Source organism: Scyliorhinus torazame, chromosome 12 (genome assembly GCF_047496885.1).
Source record: "Scyliorhinus torazame isolate Kashiwa2021f chromosome 12, sScyTor2.1, whole genome shotgun sequence".
NCBI lineage: Eukaryota > Metazoa > Chordata > Chondrichthyes > Carcharhiniformes > Scyliorhinidae > Scyliorhinus > Scyliorhinus torazame.
Window position 1 is genome coordinate 83,528,814 of NC_092718.1, and position 24,501 is coordinate 83,553,314.

The 24,501-nt window shown below is 48.1% G+C and overlaps 1 protein-coding gene across 1 annotated transcript; it reads left to right on the plus strand.

The window, feature by feature from the left end:
- The first annotated feature begins 7,015 nt into the window (after positions 1 to 7,015).
- On the plus strand, positions 7,016 to 17,792 carry LOC140387068 (interferon-gamma-inducible GTPase 10-like). The gene is made up of 2 exons (XM_072470078.1): positions 7,016 to 7,781; positions 17,508 to 17,792. Exon 1 carries the CDS (start codon positions 7,016 to 7,018, stop codon positions 7,694 to 7,696), a length of 681 nt encoding a protein of 226 aa, XP_072326179.1. The 3' UTR covers positions 7,697 to 7,781; positions 17,508 to 17,792.
- The last annotated feature ends 6,709 nt before the right edge of the window (positions 17,793 to 24,501 follow it).

A 24,501-nucleotide genomic window follows, 5' to 3' on the forward strand; every position in this document is an offset into this window, starting at 1 on the left:
ACAGGTGTGCACCAAGACCAACGCTCTGATCGCCTCCAGGTTTACTGAATGGGGATGGGGTGGGGGGGTCTGGCCAGGAGCATGGACACCATATCCCATCCCACACCCCCTCACTCCCTGCCCCCCCCCCCGCCCCCCTCCCAGACCTGCAACCCCTTCTGTGATACATACCTGCTGCACTATGGGGTGTGGACCCTGGGTTGACAGTAACAGCAGGTATGGTCCACACGATGCAGGATGATGACATTCCACTCTGCGATGAGCTCTGGTACACCGCCTCGTATGATGAGGTCTGTCTCCTGCCCACGGTAGCACTTTCCATCGTCCACCTGGGTGATCCCTGCATGCAATCTGCCAATTTCATTGCACGGTCCCATTGAATACCTGGCGGTGAGAACGGCTTGGGGGGGGGGGGGGGGGGGGGGTGGGGGTGGGGGGTGGGGGGAGCCTGAGCCACCCACAACATCCGCTCATTTCCCCCCCCCACCCCCTCACTGTCCAGCCCAGACCAGTCCACCCCTCTACCCATCTGACAGAGCAATGAGGCAGGTTGTAATAGGTGTTTAATGGAACAACATATTGCGCCCTAGCCCCTATAGCTAAACTGTGCGAGAGGAATTAACCCCTGAGGTCCCCCCCGACACCTGGCGCTGCCAGTCCGGGAGGCCCTCTCTAGTATCGACCACGGTCTGCATGCTCGCAGCCATGAAGCACAGGGAATGTACTATCGCTGTCGGGGACAGCGCCACATCACCCATTGACTGTGCCACCATTTTCTGGGTCTGTGTCACATCAGCCAGTGACTGCGCCATCTCCCTCTGGGACTGGGCCACCTCCCTCTGCGTCTGTGCTACACGACCAGTTCCTGGGCAATGCCGCCATCATTCCCAGCCGTGGCCTGCTGTGACGGCTACACTCAGGAGCGCTGCTGCTATTTCCAGCTAGCTCTGGCACATGGTCGCCTGAGCCAGCAACCCTGTACTGGGCCTCGGCCAGCGTCTGCACAGAATGCCCCACCCAGGCCTTGGAGAGGCTGATTCATAGTCAAAACCGTCACCCCCAATTCCTCATGTAGTCCCTGGTTCTGTGACTGCATCTCCACGGTCAATAGAACTGTCCGTTCCAGAAGCCCAAGGTCTGGACGGCAGCTATTTCCTGGGGTCGGCGTGCCCTCCGACCATCTGCCCCTTCGGGTGTTCCTATCTCCACAAGCTATACCGGATCAACTGTGTGGGGAGCACCAGAGAGCTTCCCAGGAGCCTCTTCACTAAAGTGCGCAACCGAGGTGAGTGTCTTTAGGATGGTGGAGGGTGTTGGAGATAGCTGTGACGGAAAATTATTGTCATCCTCCAATCGAGGTCCGGGGTGTCCTGCGTCTCGGTCGGAGGGCTGCTGTCCGAGTTGCTCTCCTCTTCACTGCTCAGCTCACGGGAGTGCCTCGGATGTGGCAGTGGCTGAGGGCAGGGCACAAAAGGGCCCGCCCCAACTCCAGCAGCTCCTGCAAGACACTTCAGCAGCTCCTGCAAGACACACGATAAGACGCATGATTAGACAGTGGGCTGGGGGGGGGTGAGCGTGTGGGTGGGGGGTAGTGAGGGTGGGGGTGGTGTAGGGGTGGTTGGCACATGTCATGGGGAACCTCAACCAAGCGGTGTCTCACTTCCTCAACCACGGCCAAACTTCACCCCGGCGATCTTCCTTTCCTCCGGGCCGCCGGCCACGTCCAGGGCCCTCTGCTCATGGTGAGGGGCCACATGTCTGGCGGTCTCCCTCCTGTCTTCTCCCCGCTCCTGGCGGTTATGGGCGGCTTTTTCCTTGGGTGGGTGGAACAGAAAACAAGTGTTAAGACAGTCCGATGCATGCAGCACAGGGGGTGGCTAGCTGGTGGCCTCAGTGGCCAGGACACCTGGCCATGCCGGCCGGTATGAGTGTCGGGATGTGGTGCAGGGTGGGTGTTCGGCCGCCCTCTGAGTTGAGGGGGGGGGGGGGGGGGCAGTAGGGTTACGGGTGTGTGGATCAAGAGTTAGTGCCGGGACACAGTGCTGCCTGCTCACCCATCGGAGGTCATGCAGTTTTTTTCAGCACTGCTGGCCGGTCCGGTGTTGTCCACGACCTGCACCCAGGCACGACAATTGGTGGTGACTGGCAGCCACCATCCGGGGCCAGGGTACAGTGTCATCCCGTCTCCCCCACGGCATCTAGGAGGGTTTCAAGCTCTGCGTTCGTGAAATGTGGGTCCTGCACGTCTTGCTGCCATCTTGTTGGTTGTCAAGGTGTGTGTGGGGAGTGAACTGTCTATATGCGGCTGCAGCTTGTCAGCCTCCTCAGTGTCAATCGCAAAACCGGCGAATCATTGGAATTGATTGTGTTCCACATGGCACCGGTTCTAGCTCCTTTATAGTAGCTGAATAGGTCCATGTGTGGCGCTTGTTTTGCTGTCGTGGAACTTCACGAATTCTGCGTTGGCGTCAACAATTAGTTTCAGAAATGGAGAATCCCACCCCACCATGTTCCAGCCCTGCAAGGTTAAACAAAGGGCTGATGTAGTTTATTGTGACTCTGAGGGGGCAGGGAAGGGAACTGGGATCCCAGACCGCCAGCGCAGCATCCATTAGCGGAGGTGGAAAGGGAAGAGGATCTGGCGGCATTGATTGGTTGCTGGCGAATGTCCAGACAACACAGAGCTGCTGTCAGCCTGACTACTTACATATTGGGAGGTGCTTGAAGGGCATTCCGCAGGGAAGTCGAAAGAGACGGCCATTTCAGCTTGTCCAGGGTGCATTTCGAATAACCCTGTGTGCAGTTTTTAGCAACACACCTGCAGCGGGGCACTGACCACCAGAGGCAGCCTTGAGCTCAATTATGGTGACGCTACTGGGGCAAGATGCAATGCAATTGAGCAAAGCTCTATTGTATCTGCTAGTTATTAGAACTGATTATCCCTTTTGGCAAGGACTGCAGTGCGATTAGAGGTGAGTGCATTAGAGACTGAGGAAAGCTCCCTTGACACTGTCCCCATCAAACACTCCCAGGACAGGTACAGCATGGGGATGGATACAGAGCAACACGCTCTCAACATTGTCCTGTCAAACATTCTCAGGGCTTGTACAGTATGTGCTTGCTCTGTACTGACCCTCTGACAGCGCAGTGTTCCCTCAGTACTGGCCCTCTGTTCCCTCAGTACTGGCCCTCTGTTCCCTCAGTACTGGCCCTCCGTCAGTACAGCACTCCCTCTGTACTGACTCTTAAAGCGCAGCACCTCCTCAACACTGACCCTCCAACAGTGCGGCACCCCCAGTACTGTCCCTCCAACAGTGCAGCACTCCCTCAGTACTGACCCTCTGAGAGTGCAACACTCCCTCAGCACTGACCCTCTGACAGTGCAGCACCCCCTCAGCATTGACTCTCTGACAGTGCAGCACTCCCTCAGTACTGACCCTCTGAGAGTGCAACACTCCCTCAGTACTGACCCTCTGACAGTGCAGCACTCCCTCAGTACTGACCCTCTGAGAGTGCAACACTCCCTCAGTACAGTGCAGAGCTACCTCACTTAAAGCCTGAATTTGCAGTTGAGGTTTCTGGAATGGAACTTGAACATACAATCCCTCTGATTCCGAGACGAGCGTGAGAGCTAAAACTATCGAGACACAACTGAAACCTGAGTGGCTTTATAGAGTATAAATTGGAGGCGGTCATGATGTAACTACAATGCTTTGGTCAGTGCACAGTTCACCTGCTGTGTTCAACTCGAACCACTGAAGGTAGCGAAAGATAATTTAAAAGGCCAAATCGTCTCGTGACCTCCATACTCCTCCTCTTCCCCCTCCTCACATCCCCACTCCCTCCTCTTCCCCATGCTGTCACCACTTCCCTCCCTTTTTCATTCCTCCAGTCCTCCGTCTTTCTTCTTCCCCCTCTGCTCCTCCTGTCATTGATCCCACTTCTTCCCCTCTCCATTCCCTCTAATCCCTCCTCTCACCTTCATCTTTTCCCCGTTACTATATTCACATTCCCTACGTTCTCCAATGAACTGCTATCAACCTGCACCTCATTCTCTCCATTTTTCATTCCCTCCATTGCACATGTCCTCCCTTCATTCCTCCTCTCCTCATTCCTCCTTTCATTGTCTCCATTGCTCCTCTCCTCCTTCTCTCCAACCCTCCTTTCATTGTCTCCATTGCTCCTCTCCTCCTTCTCTCCATTCCTCCTTTCATTGTCTCCATTGCTCCTCTCCTCTCCATTCCTCCTCTCCTCATTCCCTCTATTTCTCTTCACCTCATTCCCTCCATTGCTCCTCTCCTTGTTCCCGCCATTCCTCCTTCTCTCCTGATTCCTTCTCATTCCGTCCATTTCTCCTCATTCCTCCTGACCATTATTTTCCTCCCTTCTGTTCACCCCTTCCTCCTCCCTGAGCCCTCACCGAGCTGGATTTCCATATTGGGAGGGCCGGCCAGACGCTTCCCGCCTGATTTGAGGGGCGGTGACGGCACAGGGGCGGCCTGTGATTGGCACTGGGGGAGGGGCGGGGGGGGGGCAGCCTGGCAACCGGCGGGCCCCACGCCCTGGTTACCGTTCAGTCAGAGGCGGCGGCAGCTAACGCTGTTATCATGGAGGTAGGGCCAGAATTGGGCAGAGATCCCTGCTAAACCCGGCTGCTGAGCCTCGCACAGGCGCCGATTTAGACCCAGTCCTGACGGTCATTCATGAAAATAGGCTGGGAGAGCAGGAAGACCTCAATCATAGCTAATACATCTCTCATATTTTATTCAAATCCAATTAATATCTAATCAGTATCTAATTAATTCCAATTAAGATTTAAGTAATCATAATTAAATACTTCATTAATGTCAATTAATATTCAATTAATATCTAATCTCCAATTAATATCCAATTAACATGGCCTACTCCTGTTCCTATTTAATTAAATATTTTATTAATATTAAATTAATATCTAATCTCAAATTCACAATTAATTGACATCTAATTAATCTCCTATTAACATATAATTGACCCCTAATTAATATTTTATTAACATTCAATTAATATCAATTCAATACACAATTAATCTCCAATTAATACTTAAGTAATCCCAAATTAAATATTTTATTGCTACCCAATTAATATCAATTTAATGTACAATGAATCACAATTAACTAAGCCCAAATAAAAGATTTTATTAATGTCTAATTAATACCAAATTAATATCTAGTCTCCAATTACTAACCCATTACCCATTGACAGCTGACTGATATCTAATTAATCCCCTATTAACATATAATTAACCCTTAATTAAAATATTGATACATAATGATATCTAATTAATCCCCAATTAACATGTAATTTATCCCTAATTAAATCATTGCTGTCCAATTAATATCTAATCAACATTATATGAATATCCAATCAACATTATATTATTGTCCAATTAGCGTCTAATTAATCTCCAATTAATGTATAATTGAACCCCAATTAATATTTTATTAATTTCCAATTAAATTCTAATTATTAATCAGTCTCTACTTCATCTTATTATCTAATTAACACCTACTTATTTGTAATTACTCCTAATTCATGATCTAATTTCAAATTAATCTCTAATTGTTATCAAATTAACCCCTCTTATCTATGTAATTAATGCATATAAATAATCTCACTTAATATCTAATTATGGAACTACTCATCAATTAGTTACATAATATCTATTTTGAGTCAAGTTATCTAATTAATGCATTATTAATATCTAATTATGTGCTTATTAAGGCGCAATGAGTCTCTAATTGTGTCTAATTTTATATAATTAATATATAATTTTATCCAATTAATATTTCAGAATAACCTATTATTAATCTCTAGTTATTATCTAATATCTAAATAATCTTACATTCATATCTAACTAACTCCAATTAATATCTGATTATCAAATAAATATTTAAATAATTTCTGGTTATCCATTTCATCTCATTCTTATCTAGTTAATATCTACTTAATAATAGAAGAATGTCTAATTTTATCTAGTTAATGTGTAATGTGTAGCTTGCCGTTGATATCTCCTCGTAGGCCATGGGCTCAATGATGGGGATCGGGTGCGGGAAGGTTCGCGTCTCATCGATCCAAGTCCAACATAAGACCAGCAGCGTCTGAAGAGACACCCATATGTGACTCCCAAGGGTTGTGGGTATGAGTCCGGTTATGCAGCACCCCCGAGTGAAATTAATATTGATTATGTGCTCAATGAGTACCATAAGCGGCTACTCAAAGCCAAATTCAACCCGGTTAAAAGTCAGCATCAGCCCAGGTCCCGGAATCACCCCTCTGGAGGCACAAAGCGAGTTGTTGTGATATGGAGCGCACTGTCTGAAAGGGCAGGGAATCTGGTTCACTAATGCCCTTCAGGGAAGGAAATCTGCTGTCCTTACTCGGTCTGGCCTTCATGTGACTCCTGACCGGACACAGCCATGTGGTTGACTCTGAACTGCCCCTCTGAAATGGCCGCGCGAGACGCTGAGTTCAAGGGGCGATTAGGGGTGGGGAGCAAATGCTGGCCCAGCCAGTGACGCTCAAGTTCCATCAAAGGATGAGAACAAAACAGACATAGCAGGAACTTTCAAAAGGGGGAAATGGATAAATATTTGAAGGGGGAAAATTAATAGGACTCTGGAGGAAAGAGCAGGATAGGGGGGACATTGGACAAATTCCCAAAGAGCTAGCGCAGGCCAAAAGAGCTGAATGGCCTCTCCCTGGGCTGCTAGATTCTGTGACCAAAGGCAGGGGGCGAGGAAAGCACCAGTGATTGGCAACGATAGGGCCGATGTCACACTGCCTATTGTAATGTCGGGAATGTCCTAATCACGGTGCTGCTGCTGGGAGACAGCTGTGCGATCCCGCATTACATTATAACGCTTAAAAAAAGTAATTCATTGGCGACAAAGTACTTTGGAGCATCCGGCAGGTGTAGTGAGTCTCTCGATGTTTTCACCTCCTTCAAACATTCTTCTTCGCTTATCTCTCTCAGGAAATGATGATGTTCTTCTACGATATCTTTATCTCATTCAAAAACTGCATCATATACTACTTCAGGAATGGGGAGGCGGCAAATCCCCAACGCGCACGGAAGAGCAGCCTTAGGAAAAGCCAGCCACCACCCTTGAAACGTTACATCAACGTTGCGGTAACCGGGCCAGTCGATTCTGGCAAGTCCACCCTGGTGAATGCCATGCGGGGGGTCGAGGACGAGGATGAGGCCCCTGTGGACTCTCTGGGGGGCAGTTCCAAAGCCTTGCCCCGCTCCTACAGCTACCCGGCCAACCCCCGAGTCCTGCTGTGGGACCTGCCGGGGATCGAGACGCATGAGATGAAGCAGCACGCGTACCTGGAGAAGGTGGACCTGCGCTCCTACGATTTCTTCATCCTGACCACCAGCTCCCGGATGGAGGAGGAGGTCCTTTACCTGGCCAAGGAGATCCTCAGAATGGACAAGAGCTTCTACTTCGTGCGGACCAAGATCGACATCTACATGCGCAGCACCAAGCAGCCAAACTTCACCCAGGGAGACCTGCTCCGCGAGATCCGCAAGTACTTCTCCAAGAAACTCCAGTCCATCGGCGTCAACATTCCCCGAATTTTCCTACTTTCGGCCCTGCAGGTGGACAAGTTTGACTTTGAGAATTTCATTGAGACGTTCAACAGCCAGTTCTGACGGGGAGGAGAGAGAGACAACCGCGACAAAAGGAAACCTCAATGCCACCAATTCCGGTCCACCTGATTATATCCATCATCTGAGAGTGAGTGCCTGCACATTGAGACCAGAACATTTCCACGCTCATTGTACCTGTTCTCACAGCGGTCCTTGCAAACAACTTCATTGGGTTAAATGTTTTGAGCAAAGCTTCTCTCAGGAGGCTGTTCTTGGAGCAATGAACAGGTGGTTTGGAATGGCTGTCTAATTCTGACGCTGAAAATTGGGTCCACAAGACCCAACAAGAGATGCGAGCCTCAGATTTGAGTTCAAATCTCAGTGTCAATACTGAGGGAGCGCTGCGCTGTCAGAGGTTCAGTACTGAGGGAGTGCTGCATTGTCAGAAGGTCAGTACTGAGGGAGTGCTGCGCTGTCAGAGGTTCAGTACTAAGGGAGTGCTGCACTGTCAGAGGGTCAGTACTGAGGGAGTGCTGCACTGTCAGAGGGTCAGTACTGAGGGAGTGCTGCACTGTCAGAGGGTCAGTACTTAGGGAGTGCTACAGTGTCAGAGGGTCAGTACTGAGGGAGTGCTGCACTGTCAGAGGACAGTACTGGGGGAGTGCTGCACTGTCAGAGGGTCAGTACTGAGGGTTCGCTGCACTGTCAGAGGGTCAGCACTGAGAGTGCTGCACTGTCAGAGGGTCAGTACTGAGGAAGAAACTTCACTGTTGTAGGGTCAGTATTAAGAGAGTGCCGCATGGTCAGAGGGTCAATACTGAAGGACTGCTGAAATGTTGGAGGGTCAGTACTGCGCGAGCACTACACTGTTGCAGAGATAGTCCTGAGGGAATACTGCATTGTCGGAGGTTTAGTACTAATGGAGTGCTGCACTGTCAGAGGGTTAGTGCTGAGGGAGTGCTGCGCTGTTGGTGGGTCAGTACTGAGGGAGCACAGCATGGTCCTAGGGTTAGTATTGAAGCCGCACTGCACTGTACGAGCGTCCATAATGAGAGAGCACTGCACTGTTGGAGGGTCAGTGCTGAGGGAGTGCTGCACTATCTGAAGGTCAGTACTGAGCGAGCATTGCACTGTCAGAGGGTCGTACAAAAGGGAGCACTGCACTTTTGGATGATCAGTACACTGGTCGTACAAAAGGGAACACTGCACCATCGGAGGGTCGGTGCTGAGGGAACACTGCATTGTCGCAGGGTGAGTATTGGGGGAGCACTGCACTGTCAGAGAGTCAGTACTGAGTGAGCATTGCAGTGTCAGAGGGTCTTACTAAAGGAAGCACTGCACTTTCGGATGGTCAGCACTGAGGGAGTGCTGCACTTCAGATGGTCAGTAGAGTCATAAAATCATATATGTTTGCAGCATGGAAACAGACCCTTCGACCCAACTTGTCCATGCCGTCCAGTTTCTATCACTAAGCTAGTCCCACTTACCCGCATTTTGCCCATATCCCTCTATACCCACCCTGCCCTTGTAACTGTCCAACTGCTTTGAAAAGGACAAAATTGTACCCGCCTCCATCACTGTCTCTGGCAGCCATTCCAGATGCTCACCACCCTCTGTGTGCTCACTTCCCCTCTGGTCTCTTGTATATCACAAAGAACAAAGAACAGAGGAACAGCACAGGAATAGGCCCTTCGGCCCTCCAAGCCCGCGCCGACCATGTTGCCCATCTAAACTAAAATCTTCTACGCTTCCTAGGTCCGTATCCCTCTATTCCCATCCTATTCATGTATTTGTCAAGATGCCCCTTAAATGTCACTATCGTCCCTGCTTCCACCACCTCCTCCGGCAGCGAGTTCCAGGCATCCACTACCCTCTGTGTAAAAAACTTGCCTCGTACATCTCCTCTAAACCTTGCCCCTCGCACCTTAAACCTATGCCCCCTAGTAATTGACCCCTCTACCCTGGGAAAAAGCCTCTGACTATCCACTTTGTCTGTGCCCCTCATAATTTTTTAGACCTCTATCAGGTCGCCCCTCAACCTCCGTCGTTCCAGTGAGAACAAACCAAGTTTATTCAACCGCTCCTCATAGCTAATGCCCTCCACACCAGGCAACATCCTGGTAAATCTCTTCTGCACCCTCTCTAAAGCCTCCACATCCTTCTGGTAGTGTGGCGACCAGAATTGAACACTGTACTCCCAAGTGTGGCCTAACTAAGGTTCTATACAGCTGCAACATGACTTGCCAATTCTTATACTCAATGCCCCAGCCAATGAAGGCAAGCATGCCGTATGCGTTTTTGACTACCTTGTCCACCTGTGTTGCCACTTTCAGTGACCTGTGGACCTGTACACCTAGATCTCTCTGACTTTCAATACTCTTGAGGGTTCTACCATTCACTGTATATTCCCTACCTGCATTAGACCTTCCAAAATGCATTACCTCACATTTGTCCGGATTAAACTCCACCTGCCATCTCTCCGCCCAAGTCTCCAAATGATCTAAATCCTGCTGTATCCTCTGACAGTCCTCATCGCTATCCGCAATTCCACCAACCTTTGTGTCGTCTGCAAACTTTCTAATCAGACCAGTTACATTTTCCTCCAAATCATTTATATATACTACGAAAAGCAAAGGTCCCAGCACTGATCCCTGCGGAACACCACTAGTCACAGCCCTCCAATTAGAAAAGCACCCTTCCATTGTTATACTCTGCCTTCTATGACCTAGCGAGTTCTGTATCCTGATCAGAATACATCCTGTGTGACTTCACCTTTTGTACCAGTCTACCATGAGGGACCTTGTCAAAGGCCTTACTGAAGTCCATATAGACAACATCCACTGCCCTACCTGCATCAATCATCTTTGTGACCTCTTCGAAAAACTTTATAAAGTTAGTGAGACACAACCTTCTCTTCACAAAACCATGCTGCCTCTCACTGATACGTCCATTTGCTTCCATATGGGAGTAGATCCTGTCTCGAAGAATTCTCTCCAGTAATTTCCCTACCACTGACGTAAGGCTCACCGGCCTTTAGTTCCCTGGATTATCCTTGCTATCCTTCTTTAACAAAGGAACAACATTGGCTATTCTCCAGTCCTCCGGGACATCACCTGAAGACTGAGGATCCAAAGATTTCTGTCAAGGCCTCAGCAATTTCCTCTCTAGCCTCCTTCAGTATTCTGGGGTAGATCCCACCAGGCCCTGGGCACTTATCATAGAATTTACAGTGCAGAAGGAGGCCATTTGGCCCATCGAGTCTGCACCGGCTTTTGGAAAGAGCACCCTACCCAAGGTCCACACCTCCACCCTATCCCCATAACCCAGTAACCCCACCCAACACTAAGGGCAATTTTGGACACTCAGGGCAATTTATCATTGCCAATCCACCTAACCTGCACATCTTTGGGCTGTTGGAGGAAACCGGAGCACCCAGAGGAAACCCACGCACACACGGGGAGGATGTGCAGACTCCGCACAGACAGTGACCCAAGCCGGAATCGAACCTGGGACCCTGGGGCTGTGAAGCAATTGTGCTATCCACAATGCTACCGTGCTGCCCATCTAGCTTAATATTTTTCAAGACGCCCAACACCTCGTCTTTTTGGATCTCAATGTGACCCAGGCTATCAACACATCCTTCTCCAGACTCAATATCCACCAATTCCTTCTCTTTGGTGAATACTGATGCAAAGTATTCATTTAGTACCTCGCCCATTTCCTCTGGCTCCACACATAGATTCCCTTGCCTATCCTTCAGTGGGCCAACCCTTTCCCTGTCTACCCTCTTGCTTTTTATGTACGTGTAAAAAGCCTTGGGATTTTCCTTAACCCTATTTGCCAATGACTTTTCGTGACCCCTTCTAGCCCTCCTGACTCCTTGCTTAAGTTCCTTCCTACTTTCCTTATATTCCACACAGGCTTCGTCTGTTCCCAGCCTTTTAGTCCTGACAAATGCCTCCTTTTTCTTTTTGACGAGGCCTACAATATCTCTCGTTATCCAAGGTTCCCGAAATTTGCTGTATTTATCCTTCTTCTGCAGAGGAACATGCCGGTCCTGAATTCCTTTCAACTGACATTTGAAAGCCTCCCACATGTCAGATGTTGATATACTCTCAAACATCCGCCCCCAATCTAGGTTCTTCAGTTCCCGCCTAATATTGTTATAGTTAGCCTTCCCCCAATTTAGCACATTCACCCTAGGACCACTCTTATCCTTGTCCACCAGCACTTTAAAACTTACTGAATTGTGGTCACTGTTTCGGAAATGCTCCCCGATTGAAACTTCTACCACCTGGCCGGGCACGTTCCCCAATACCAGATCCAGTACAGCCTTGGACTGTCTACATATAGTTTTAAGAAGCCCTCCTGGATGCTCCTTACAAACTCTGCCCCATCTAAGCCCCTAGCACTAAGTGAGTCCCAGTCAATATTGAGGAAGTTGAAGTCTCCCAGCACAACAACCCTGTTGTTTTTACTCGTTTCCAAAATCTGTCTATCTATCTGCTCCTCTATTCCCGCTGGCTGTTGGGTGGCCTGTAGCAAACCCCCAACATTGTGACTGCACCCTTCTTATTCTTGATCTCTACCCATATAGCCTCACTGCCCTCTGAGGTGTCCTCCCGTAGTACAGCTGTGATATTCTCCCGAACCAGTAGCACAACTCCGCCACCCCTTTTACATCCCCCTCTATCCCGCCTGAAACATCTAAATCCTGGAACGTTTAGCTGCCAATCCTGCCCTTACCTCAACCAGGTCTCTGTAATGGCAACAACATCACAGTTCCAAGTACTAATCCAAGCTCTAAGTTCATCTGCCTGACCCGTAATACTTCTTGCATTAAAACATATGCACTTCAGGCCACCAGATCCGCTGTTTTCAGCAACATCTCCCTGTCTGCTCTTCCTCAGAGCCATACTTGCCCTATTCCCTAGTTCTCCCTCAATGCTTTCACCTTCTGACCTATTGCTCCGATACCCACCACCCTGCCATACTAGTTTAAACCCTCCTGTGTGACACTAGCAAACCTCGCGGCCAGGATATTTATGCCTCTCCAGTTTAGATGCAACCCGTCCTTCTTATACAGGTCACACTTGCCTCGGAAGAGCTCCCAGTGGTCCAGATAACGGAAACCCTCCCTCCTACACCAGCTGTTTAGCCACGTGTTTAGCTGCTCTATCTTCCTATTTCTAGCCTCACTGGCACGTGGCACAGGGAGTAATCCCGAGATTACAACCCTCGAGGTCCTGTCTTTTAACTTTCTTCCTCGCTCCCTGAACACCTGCTGCAGGACCTCATGCCCTTTCCTGCCTATGTCGTTAGTACCAATATGTACAACGACCTCTGCCTGTTTGCCCTCCCCCTTCAGGATGCCCGCTACCCGTTCGGAGACATCCTGGATCCTGGCACCAGGGAGGCAACATACCATCCTGGAGTCTCTTTCACATCCACAGAAGCTCCTATCTGTGCCCCTGACTATAGAGTCCCCTATAACTATTGCTCTTCTGCACTTTGACCCTCCCTGCTGAACATCAGAGCCAGCCATGGTGCCACTGATCTGGCTGCTGCTGTTTTCCCCTGATAGGCTATCCCCCTCGACAGTATCCACAGAGGTATACCTATTCGAGGGGGGGGCAATCACAGGGGATTCCTGCACTGACTGCCTGCCCTTTCTGCCTGCCATTTCTCTGCCTGCACTTTGGATGTGACCACATTGATATAGCTGCTATCTATGAGCTTTCCGCCACCTGCATGCTCCTAAGTGCATCCAGCTGCTGCTCCAACCGAACCATGTGGTCTGTGAGGAGCTCTAGTTGGGTGCACTTACTGCAGATGAAGCCATCCAGGACGCTGGAAGCCCCCCGGACCTGCCACATATCAGTCAGAGCACTGCACCCCACTAATTGACATTGCGTCAATTAATTAGTAAATTAAATTTAAAATTTTTTATACTGAGGGAGTGTTGCACTGGTGGAGGGTCAGTACTGAAGGAGCACTGCACTGTCAGAGGGTCAGTAGGAGGGAGTGCTGCACTGTCAGAGGGTCAGTACTGAGGGAGGGATGCACTGTGCAAGGGTCAGGACTGAGAGATTGCTGCACTCTCAGAGGATCAGTACTGAGGGAGCACTGCACTGCCTGAGGGTCAGTACTGTGGGAGTGCTGGACTGTCGGAGGGTCAGTACTGAGGCAGTGCTGCACCAGAGGACAAGAAGGTGGTCCTCCGATTTCTGGGCATGGTCAATTTTTTAGGGAAATTCATCCCTAACCTCGCCTCTCATACCACGGATCTCAGGAACCTGGTCAGGAAGACGACAGACTTCCAATGGCTTCCTGCCCACAAGCGCGAATGGAGAGAACTCAAAACAAAACTATTAAAAAAATTTTTTAGAGTACCCAGTTCATTTTTTTCCAATTAAGGGGCAATTTAGCATGGTCAATCCACCTACCCTGCACATCTTTTGGGTTGTGGGGGAGAAACCCACGCAAACACGGGGAGAATGTGCAAACTCCCCACGGACAGTGACCCAGGGCCGGGGTCGAACCTGGGACCTCGGCGCCGTGAGGCAGGAGGGCTAACCCACTGCGCCACCATGCTGCCCAACTCAAAACAAAACTGACCACGGCCCCGGTCTTAACTTTCTTTGATCCAGCAAAGGAGACCAAAATTTTGACCGATGCCAGTCAATCCGGCATTGGGGCAGTGCTCCTTCAACGTGATGAGGCCTCATCATGGGCCCCCGTTGCATATGTGTCACGTGCGATGACCCCCACGGAGCAGCGCTACGCGCAGATAGAAAAAGAGTGCCTGGGCCTTCTGACCGGTATGGTTAAGTTTCACGATTTTCTCTACGGACTTCCTCAATTCACTGTCGAGACCGACCATCGCCCGCTGGTAAATATAATACAGAAAGACTTGAACGACATGACGCCTCGCCTCCAGCGTCTTCTTCTCAAGCTCCGGCGATACGACTTCCAGCTGGTATACACCCCAGGCAAAGACCTCATCATTGCTGATGCTCTCTCCAGGGCAGTCAACACTCCATGTGACCCAGCGTAATTTGTCTGCCAGGTTGACGCCCATGTGGCATTCGCGGCCTCCAATCTACCTGACTCGGATGAACGCCTCGTCCAAATTCGCCGCGAGACGGCGGCTGACCCCTTGCTACAGCGTGTCATGCGCCACCTAACGGACGGGTGGCTCAAGGGCCAATGCCCTCAATTCTATAATGTCAGAGATGATCTGGCAGTAGTAGACGGGGTTCTTCTAAAACTGGACCGCATTGTCATCCCGCATAGCATGCGCCAGCTTGTCCTGGAATAACTACACGAGGGCCACCTTGGCATCGAAAAGTGCTGCCGACAGGCTTGAGAGGCAGTGTACTGGCCCGGCATTAATGAAGACATAGCCAACACAGTGCTCAACTGCCCCACTTGTCAGCGCTTCCAGCCGGCCCAACCACGTGAGACCCTGCAGCCCCATGAGTTGGTCACGTCACCATGGACCAAGGTGGGCATCGACCTGTTCCACGTGCTGGGTAGAGGCTATGTCCTCATCGTGGACTACTTTTTGAATTACCCGGTGGTGATACGTTTGCACGACCTCAGCTCGTCTGCAGTCATTCGTGCATGTAAAGAAACCTTTGCTCGACACGGCACCCCACTCAGGGTTATGTCGGACAATGGCCCCTGCTTCGCCAGCAAAGAATGGTCCAACTTTGCCAGGCGGTACAATTTTGCCCATGTGACGTCCAGTCCCCTGTACCCCCAATCCAACGGCAAAGCGGAGAAGGGAGTACATACAGTCAAATGGCTCCTATGCAAGGCTGCCGATGCTGGGTCTGATTTCTACCTTGCCTTGCTGGCCTATCGCTCTGCCCCACTGTCCACTGGCCTGTTGCCAGCCCAGTTACTCATGGGTCGCACCCCAAGGACGATGGTGCCGTCCATCCATGTCCCAGACCTCGACCACGTTCCGGTCCTTCGCCGGATGCAGCTGTCTCGTGCACAGCACAAGGCGGCTCATGACTCCGGTGCAGCTGATCTCCCTGCTCTTGCTCCAGATGACAACGTCCGTGTCCATCTTCCGGATGGTGGCTGGTCTGCAACCATGTTGTCCTTCGGCAGGCGGCCCCCCGCTCGTTCCTGGTTCATCTACCGGATGGCTCTGTTCTGCGCCGCAATCGATGCGCCCTTCATCTCGTTCCACGCTCGCCACGTGATCCTCCAGTGTCGCCTCGCCCTCCTGCTGATCCTGCCACGGACTATACAGAGATCCCTGTCACTCTGCATTCCCCTGACTTTGACGCAGTCCAGCCCGCTCCTGAACTGGCGGCTTTCAACCCACCCTTGAGGCGGTCAACCAGAATTCGTCGCCCACCTCAGAGACTAAATTTATGAACTTTGCGAACCTGTGGACTCTCTGAATTGTTTCATTGCTTTGTTTGATCGTTTCCCTGGTTTGTATATAGTGTTGATCTTGTTACTCTTGTTGCATCCTGCTTCTCTGAACCATTCACCTTCCCATGTAAATAGCTTAGTTCTCATGTACGTAGTCCTGTAAATATGTCTTCGCACCCCACACGTAGTTAGGAACATTCTCACCATACATTATTTATTGCCACACACATACATTTTTTTATAAAAGGGGGGATGTCATAATATACACCAGTATATCATGGTGCAGACACACACACGGATGGACACACAGCAAGACCAATCAACACACACAACACCGCAGCCAATCACCAGTTAGAGCACACTCACTATGAAGACAGGGTGCATCAGAGTTCCCACTCATTCGGGATGCAGCCTCTTGGAAGGACAGAGCTTACAGCACAGATCTTCACCATGTGCTGAGTGCATAGACTGGTTAGGACAGGCATAGGTCTTTAGTTTAATCTAACATCGTGTTAACCCACAGTGAAAGTATGTTCAACAGTTTCTAACTTAATAAAATAGTGTTGTACTATTTTAAGTGTTCGTGGCCTGTATGTGTTCCACGGATCCAGCACATCAAGGGAGTGCTGCACTGTCTGAGCGCCAGTATTTAGTGAGTATTGCAATCTCGGAGGGTCAGTACTGAGGGAGTGCTGCACTGTCAGCTGGTCAGTACTGAGGGAGTGCTGCACTGTCAGGTGGTCAGTACTGAGGGAGTGCTGCACTGTCAGAGGATCAGTACTGTGGAAGCGCTGCACTGTCGCACGGACAGTACCAAGGGAGTGCTGCACTGATCGCGGGTCAGTACTGAGGGAGTGCTGCACTGATCATGGGTTAGTACTGAGGGAGTGCTGCACTGTCAGAGGTTCAGTACTGAGGGAGTGCTGCACTGTCAGAGGGTCAGTACTGAGGGAGTGCTGCACTGATCGTGGGTCAGTACTGAGGGAGTGCTGCACTGTCTGAGCGCCAGTATTCAGTGAGTATTGCACTCCCGGAGGGACAGTACTGAGGGTGTGCTGCACTGTCAGAGGATCAGTAATGTGGAAGCGCTACACTGTCGCACAGACAGTACTGAGGGAGTACTACATTTTTGGAGGGTCAGTACTGAGATAGTACTTGACGGTTTGAGGGTCAGTATGAGGGAGTGCTTCACTGAATTTGGAAGAAGCGCAGTGAGGAGGTCTAGGGGGGGGGGGGGGGGGTTTCTTCCTGGTATCCGGAGATCAATATTGATCCCTCATCAACGTCAGTGAAAATAACGATGATCTGGCTCATTTTTACATTGGTGTTTGTGGCATGTTGCTGTGCGTGAATTGGCTGCTGTGCTCCACATTGCCACAGGGACCTCACTTTCAAAGAAACACAGCATTGGCTGTGAATTGTACTGGGATGGGTCAGGTGCTGGAGAAATGCTAATCTTTCTTTTTTTTTGTTTCAGCTCCCAGTCTGCTTCTTCTTACTGATCCTGCAACCGGATCCAGCCGCTGGAATTCCGGAGCACAAACAGCACCTCCCCCCCACCCCCACGCACACACACAGACATACAAGAAGAGAGATGTAAATGTCTGGATTACGCCCCCCCCCCCCCCACGCCCCGCCACACACACACACACACACGCGCCTCTTGCCAGCACTGTTAAGATATTGAAATTGTGTCCTGCCCCTTTTTGATGTCTAGACCCTGGAAAACTGGCTCTCATTAAAATGAAAAACCTTGCCTCTTTCCCACCGACCAGCGTGTTTCCTACACTCCAGCAACCCAGGTATGTTGGACTCTCGGAGGGTGTTTTCTCAACTTGCGCACAATACAAATCAGTACATTACAATGCGCCGGAATGTTACACACTTTGTGGTATTGTGGTCTATTACAATTCCATGGTACGTTGTGATCCTGGGTGTATTGCAATTCCTAATTATATGACAAAGCTGCAATATTACAGATTTTAGTCTGATTTGAAGCCAGGGTGTATTACAATTTCTGGATACATAACAAAGCTAGGTATATTGCAATTCCCAATTATATTACAATCTGGATATATTACACATTCAGAGCTTATTACAAACCAGGGTATTTATAATTTGCTTGATTATTACAAAACCATGTTTATTGTGGTTCCTGGGTACATTACTAACTTGAATATATTGTCATTCCCATTTATGTGACAAATCTGAAATCTGGGTATATTACTAATCTCGGGCTTATTGCAAACCAGGGCATATTACAATTCACAGGATGATTACACACCAAGTTAAATTACAATTCCTAGGTATGTTTCAATCCTAGATTTATTGCAATTCCCAATTTTATCAAATCTATTTCAGACTTATTGCAAATCAGGGTAGATGACAGTTTCCAAGAATATTCCAAAGCCAAGCTTATTACAATTCCTGGGTATATTACTAGCCATATTACTAGTACAATACTGTCCTACGTGCATTACAAACCTGGATTTATTACAATTCCTGTGTATATTATGGACCCTGAGTATATTACAATTCTTAGTGTTATGGGCCAGGGTTTAGAGAACCCCAAAGTGTATCATGGAGTTCACCTGACCAACAACTTTTAATAGATTGTGGCATGGGGAGCACACGGCCCACTCTACAGGTGTGGTACAACAGAAATGGAAAAGTATTTTTTAAAGCTAAACAATGTTTATTCTGTGAACTCAAGTTAACCTTTTTAAAACATACAGTGAACATCTCAGCAACCATTAACTCAAATACAACCCCCAAAGAATACAATGCTAAGTAATCCTTACTTTCCTTTTAACATCCATAAGACATGAAAAAAAACTTTTAACAGAAGCACATCAGGTTTAAACTCACTACAGTGAACAGTTATCACTCTGAATTCACCAAATGATCAAGAGATAGTCTTTACATGGCAGAGATAACAACATTACACATTCTGTGACTGACGGTGATAGGTGATAGAAATAAAACGGATGTATCAGAAAGCATATACGGAAGAGGAATCTGAGAGGATACCAGAGTGTTATGACCGTAAAAGTGATGTCTTGATGAGAAAATGGAGACCTGTACATATGCAGGCGGATGAAAAGTGGGCAGAAGTTCATCAAGTATTATTGCCGGTAGGGTATATAAAGGAAGATTTGCGAGTGGCACATGACGTACCAGTGGGAGGTCATTTGGGGATAAGGAAAACTCAAGCTAAACTCCAGAAACATTTTTATTGTCCTGGACTACATAAAAATGTAGTTAAATTTTGTCAATCATGTCACACATGTCAAGTGATAGGGAAGCCTCAAGCAGTGATAAAACCAGCGCCCTTAATACCCATTCCAGCATTTGAGGAACCTTTTACAAGGGTTCTAATTGATTGTGCAGAACCGCTTCCAAAAACAAAAAGTGGCAATCAATATCTTTTGACTATAACGTCTACTAGGTTTCCAGAGGCCATTTCAGTATGTAATATTACAGCTAAAAAGATTGTGGAAGAATTACTTAAAATTTTGTTCTAGATGTGGACTGCCCACAGAAATACAATCGGATCAAGGATCAAATTTTACCTCAAAGTTATTCAAAGGAGTTATGGATAGTTTAGGAATAAAACAATTTAAATCAACTGCGTACCATCCAGAATCGCAGGGAGCGTTAGAAAGGTGGCATCAGACAATGTTGAGGACTTATTGTCAAGATTATTCAGAGGATTGGGATAAAATAATTCCATTCGTACTGTTTGCAATTAGGGATGTACCTAATGAGTCAACCAAATTTAGTCCTTTTGAACTAATTTTTGGTCATGAGGTAAGAGGACCACTTAAATTGATTAAAGAAAAATTGGTGAGTGAGAAATCGGAAATTACATGATTGGATTACATGTCAAATTTTAGGGAACGATTAAATAGAGCAGGTGAATTGGCTAGACAACATTTGAAAGTGGCACAAAATGTGATGAAACAGGTCGCGGACAAGAAATCCAAAGTTCGTAGTTTTTGCCAGTGGGGATAAAGTTTTAGTGTTGTTACCAGTGGTAGGTGAACCTTTAAAAGCAAGGTTTTGTGGACCTTATCAGATTGAAAGGAAATTAAGTGAGGTGAATTATGTGGTAAAAACACCAGATAGAAGGAAGACTCACTGAGCGTGTCATGTGAATATGCTTAAAAGGTACTTTGAAAGGGGAGAGAAAAAGGAGGAGGTTTTAATGATTCTAACTCAAAGTGACGAACCAAATCCAGATGACTGTGAATTTGACATACCTCAAATTAAATTGGAAAATGAGGATGTTCTTAAAAATTGGGATAAATTGTTGTGTTACCTTCCATAGGAAAAAGGAACTGACCTGAAAGAGTTATTGATGTCACGTGGGCAAATTTGTGGAGATAAATTGGGAAGTACTAAAATGGCTATACATGATGTAGATGTGGGAAATGCTGTTCCAATGAAACAACATCCATGTAGACTTAACCCTTTAAAATTGGCACAGCTTAACAACGAGATTGAGAGTATGCTTAAAAATGGCATAATTGAAGTGGGTTGCAGCCAATGGAGCTCACCCATAGTGATGGTAGCTAAACCAGACGGTACCCAACGGTTGTGTGTGGACAATAGAAAAGTGAATGCAGTTACAAGAATGGACTCTTATCCCATCCCACGTTTGGAGGATTGCATTGAGAAAATGGGACAATCCGTTTATTTCCAAATTGGATTTACTTAAAGGTTACTGGCAGGTACCTTTATCCAAAAGGGCGAAGGAAATTTCAGCTTTTGTGACTCCAGATGGTATATGCCAATTCACATTTATGCCATTTGGAATGAAAAACGCCCCAGCCACATTTCAACGGTTAACTAATACAGTCGTTTCAGGATTCCCCAATTGTGTGGTTTACTTCGACGATCTGGTAGTTTTCAGCCAGACATGGAAAGAACATTTAAAATATCTTATGGAATTATTCGATCGACTTCAGGAGGCGGGTTTGGTGATAAACGTAGCCAAACGTGAATTTGGAAAAGCCCAAGTCACTTTCCTTGGCCGTACAATCGGACAGGGTCGATAGGTCCCACGGGATGTGAAAACAAAAGTTATTGGGGAATTTCCGATACCCTTGACACGACGGGAAATAATTCGATTTCGTGGCATGAATGGATTTGATCGAACATTTATGCAAGAGTTTTGTAGCGTGATTGCTCCACTGACGGACTTGCTCAAGAAACGTAACAAATGTCAATGGACAGCGGAGTTTCAACATGCATTTGACTGCCTGAAAGCTGTGGTAACCGATACTGCTGTTTGGAGAATTGCAAGGGACTCTGTGATCAGATTGAACTGAAGTATCTAACTTTAAAGAGAAATGCCGAGGTGTAGAGGAATGGATGGATCGTGCAGAGACTTTCTTGTTCAAAGAGACTGTCAATCGAAAAGGATTTCAGTTGGAGGAAGAAGAACGGGAAAAAAAATGGACTATATTATTATACCTGTTTACGTGTGTTGTTTTTTTTGAACTTGTAAAGTGTTTTTCTGTGTGCATTTCTTAACTGATGGTGCAAAGGTGAAAAATGAAACCATCTTGAAGTTGATGGTTTATTTTTTTTCCTTGGGGGGGAGGTGTCATGTGAGAGTACCTTTAAGAAATGGATGTTTAAGCGATGTACCTTTAAGAAATGGAGCTGATCATATTACTGAAGTGATGTCAGAGGGTGGGGGGAGCTGAGCTCACTTCTGCTTTTGAGTTTCAGAGTTTGAGAAGGGAGCTGCGAGTGTCTGTGTGTGTTGAGAGCTGCAGGAAGAAACACCGAGCTGGTCTTTTGATGCAAATCCAAAGACTATAAATATATTGAATGTAACCTAATTTCTGTTTTTGAAGGTTTGAAGTCTTTTGGATGTTTAATGGAACAGTTTGAAGGATTATTTAGTGTTGTAGTCTTTTGGGGTTATCTTTGAAGTAATGGGTGTTAAGATATTCAATGTTTGTTTTTAAAAGGTTAACTTGAGTTCATAGAATAAACATTGTGTTGTTTTAAAAACCATTTGTCCATAATTGCTGTATCACACCTGGAGAGTACGCCGTGTGCTTCCCCCACACCACAATCTATTAAAGGTTGTGGGTCGGTTGAACTCCATGAAACACTTTGGGGTTCCCTAAACCCGGACCCATAAGACTGTCAATGTGGGGTTTACACATTCTCCCCGTGTTTGCCTGAGTTTCACCCCCGCAACCCACAGATGTGCTGGGTATGTGGATTGGCCACGCTAAATTGCCCCTTAATTGGAAAAAAATTAATTGGGTACTCTAAATTTATTTCTTTTTAAAATCCTGGGTTTATTACAATTCCTGAGTATAACACAATCCCCGAATATATTACCCTTCCTAGGTACATTACAGACTCATGTTCAGTACAATTCGGGGGTATATTATGAGCCCCGAGTATATTACAATTCCCAGTTACACTGCAAACATTGGTTTATTACAATTCCTAGAGTTATTATAATCTCGTATATTACAGGTTCTAAGTACATGACAAACCCAGATTTATTACAGTTCCGGGGTATATTATGATCCCCAAGTATATTACTGTTCCGAGGTACACTTCAAACCCAGGTTTATTACAATTCCTGTGTCTATTGTGAGCCCCGAGTATATTACAATTCCTGGGTACATTACAAATCTGGGCTTATTCCTGGGCATATTACAAGCCCTGAGTATCCTACTGTTCCAGCTACATTGCAAACCTGTGTTTTTAAAACTCATGGGTATATTATGAGTCCTGACTGGAATAGAGTTCCTAGATATGAGCCAGAGACCAGGGCCGGGATTCTCTGTCGGCAGTGGGGGTGGTGCGCGACAATCGCGCCTCGACGCCGGCCCGCCAATTCCCAGGCACCCATGGGATCGCCGCCGTGCTGGACAGGGGCCTTTGAAAGCGCCCTCCCCAGCGATTCGACGGTCAAAGTGCCCGCCGAATCTCACCGGCGTGGGTTACGTATGGTCCCACCCAGCGGGACCTCGGAGTTCTGGCTGCGGGGGCCGTCCTGGTGGGAGGGCGGGGTATCTGACTCAGTGGGGAGGGGGGGGCCTCCACGGTGGCCTGGCCCGCGATCTGGGCCAACCGATCGGCGGGCGGGCTAGTTCCGTGGGGGGCCTATGTTCCTCCGCGCCGGGCCCCTGTAGGGCTCCGCCGTATTGCCCGGGGGCTGGCGCGGATACAGGAACCCACGTGCATGCGCGGACTCAAGCTGGCCGTGGCTTCCGGAGCAGCGGAGACCACTCCAGCGCCATACGAGCCCCCGAGGAAGGGGTGCATACCCAGGCCTGGCGGCCCGTTGACGCTGGAGTGGGTCCCACCACGTTTGACGCCGCCGTCAGAACTTGGCTGCTAGATCGGAGAATCCCAGCCCAGAACTAGGGGCAATCAATATGCAACAGTTCACTCAAGTCCAGTGGGGCATTCAGGAGGAAGTTTGTTCCTCAGCTCAGGGTTGATTGATATTCAGTCCAATGGCGCCATCATGTGGTGAAACATAAATGAAGCTTTATTCTTAACATTCACAGAAGTATGTTCACATCATGTAAAAAGTTGAAACGACATTCAGTACGAATCCAATCAGTTTCTTCCAATACTGGATGTTACTACATTTACAATTACAGTTAATATTTACAAGAGTCATTACATGCCAAACACACACCCCACCAGGGTTCTGTACAATTACCCTCCCCTCTGCACTGTGGCTGAAAGGTCTTAGACAGAGACCTTCCCCCATTGTGCTCTGCAGCAGATGCTCCAAGCTTGACTGCCTCCCTCCACGCGTAGTCCTGGGCTCTGGAATGTGCCAGTCTGCAACACTCGGTCTTTGCACTGCAAGACCAACAATTTTCTGGTGGACCAAAGAGTGGCTTTCACCGAGTTGATATCACCAACAGCTGATATTTATTTTGGTGTGCATCCCTAGGAACAACAGAGTCCCGCATCACGGAGCTTCTCAGGGTGAACCTCAACAGAATCTCTCTCCTGCCTTTCTTTGCAAAGGCACATTCTACAAGGAAGGAACAACAGCCTCCTGCATTGAGCGACATGGTATTGGGTGATGGACGAGAATGGACAGCACTCGCTGGAGTTGTGTGCTTACCACAGCCCCTGCATTACCAGTTCGTTCTTTCAAACCAAACCCTGTCGCCAGGTTTCACGTGTGGCAACAGCTGGACATCACCATCACCAGGGGAGACTTTATAAAAAGGAATAGCCTCCAACAGTGGAGACTGACACCGACCACTCCCTGATGGGCAGCAAAGTTAGACTCCAACCAAAGAGATATTCAAAGCAAAATGGTCACCCATGCATCAACAGCATTTCTCACCCGCCGCTGTCACAGGGGTTTCTCAATCCTCTTGAACAAGCCCTTTAATATACCCCTGATGGGGTAATGCAGAAACCAAGTGAGCCAAATTGGAGATGTGGGGTGGCGGGGGGGG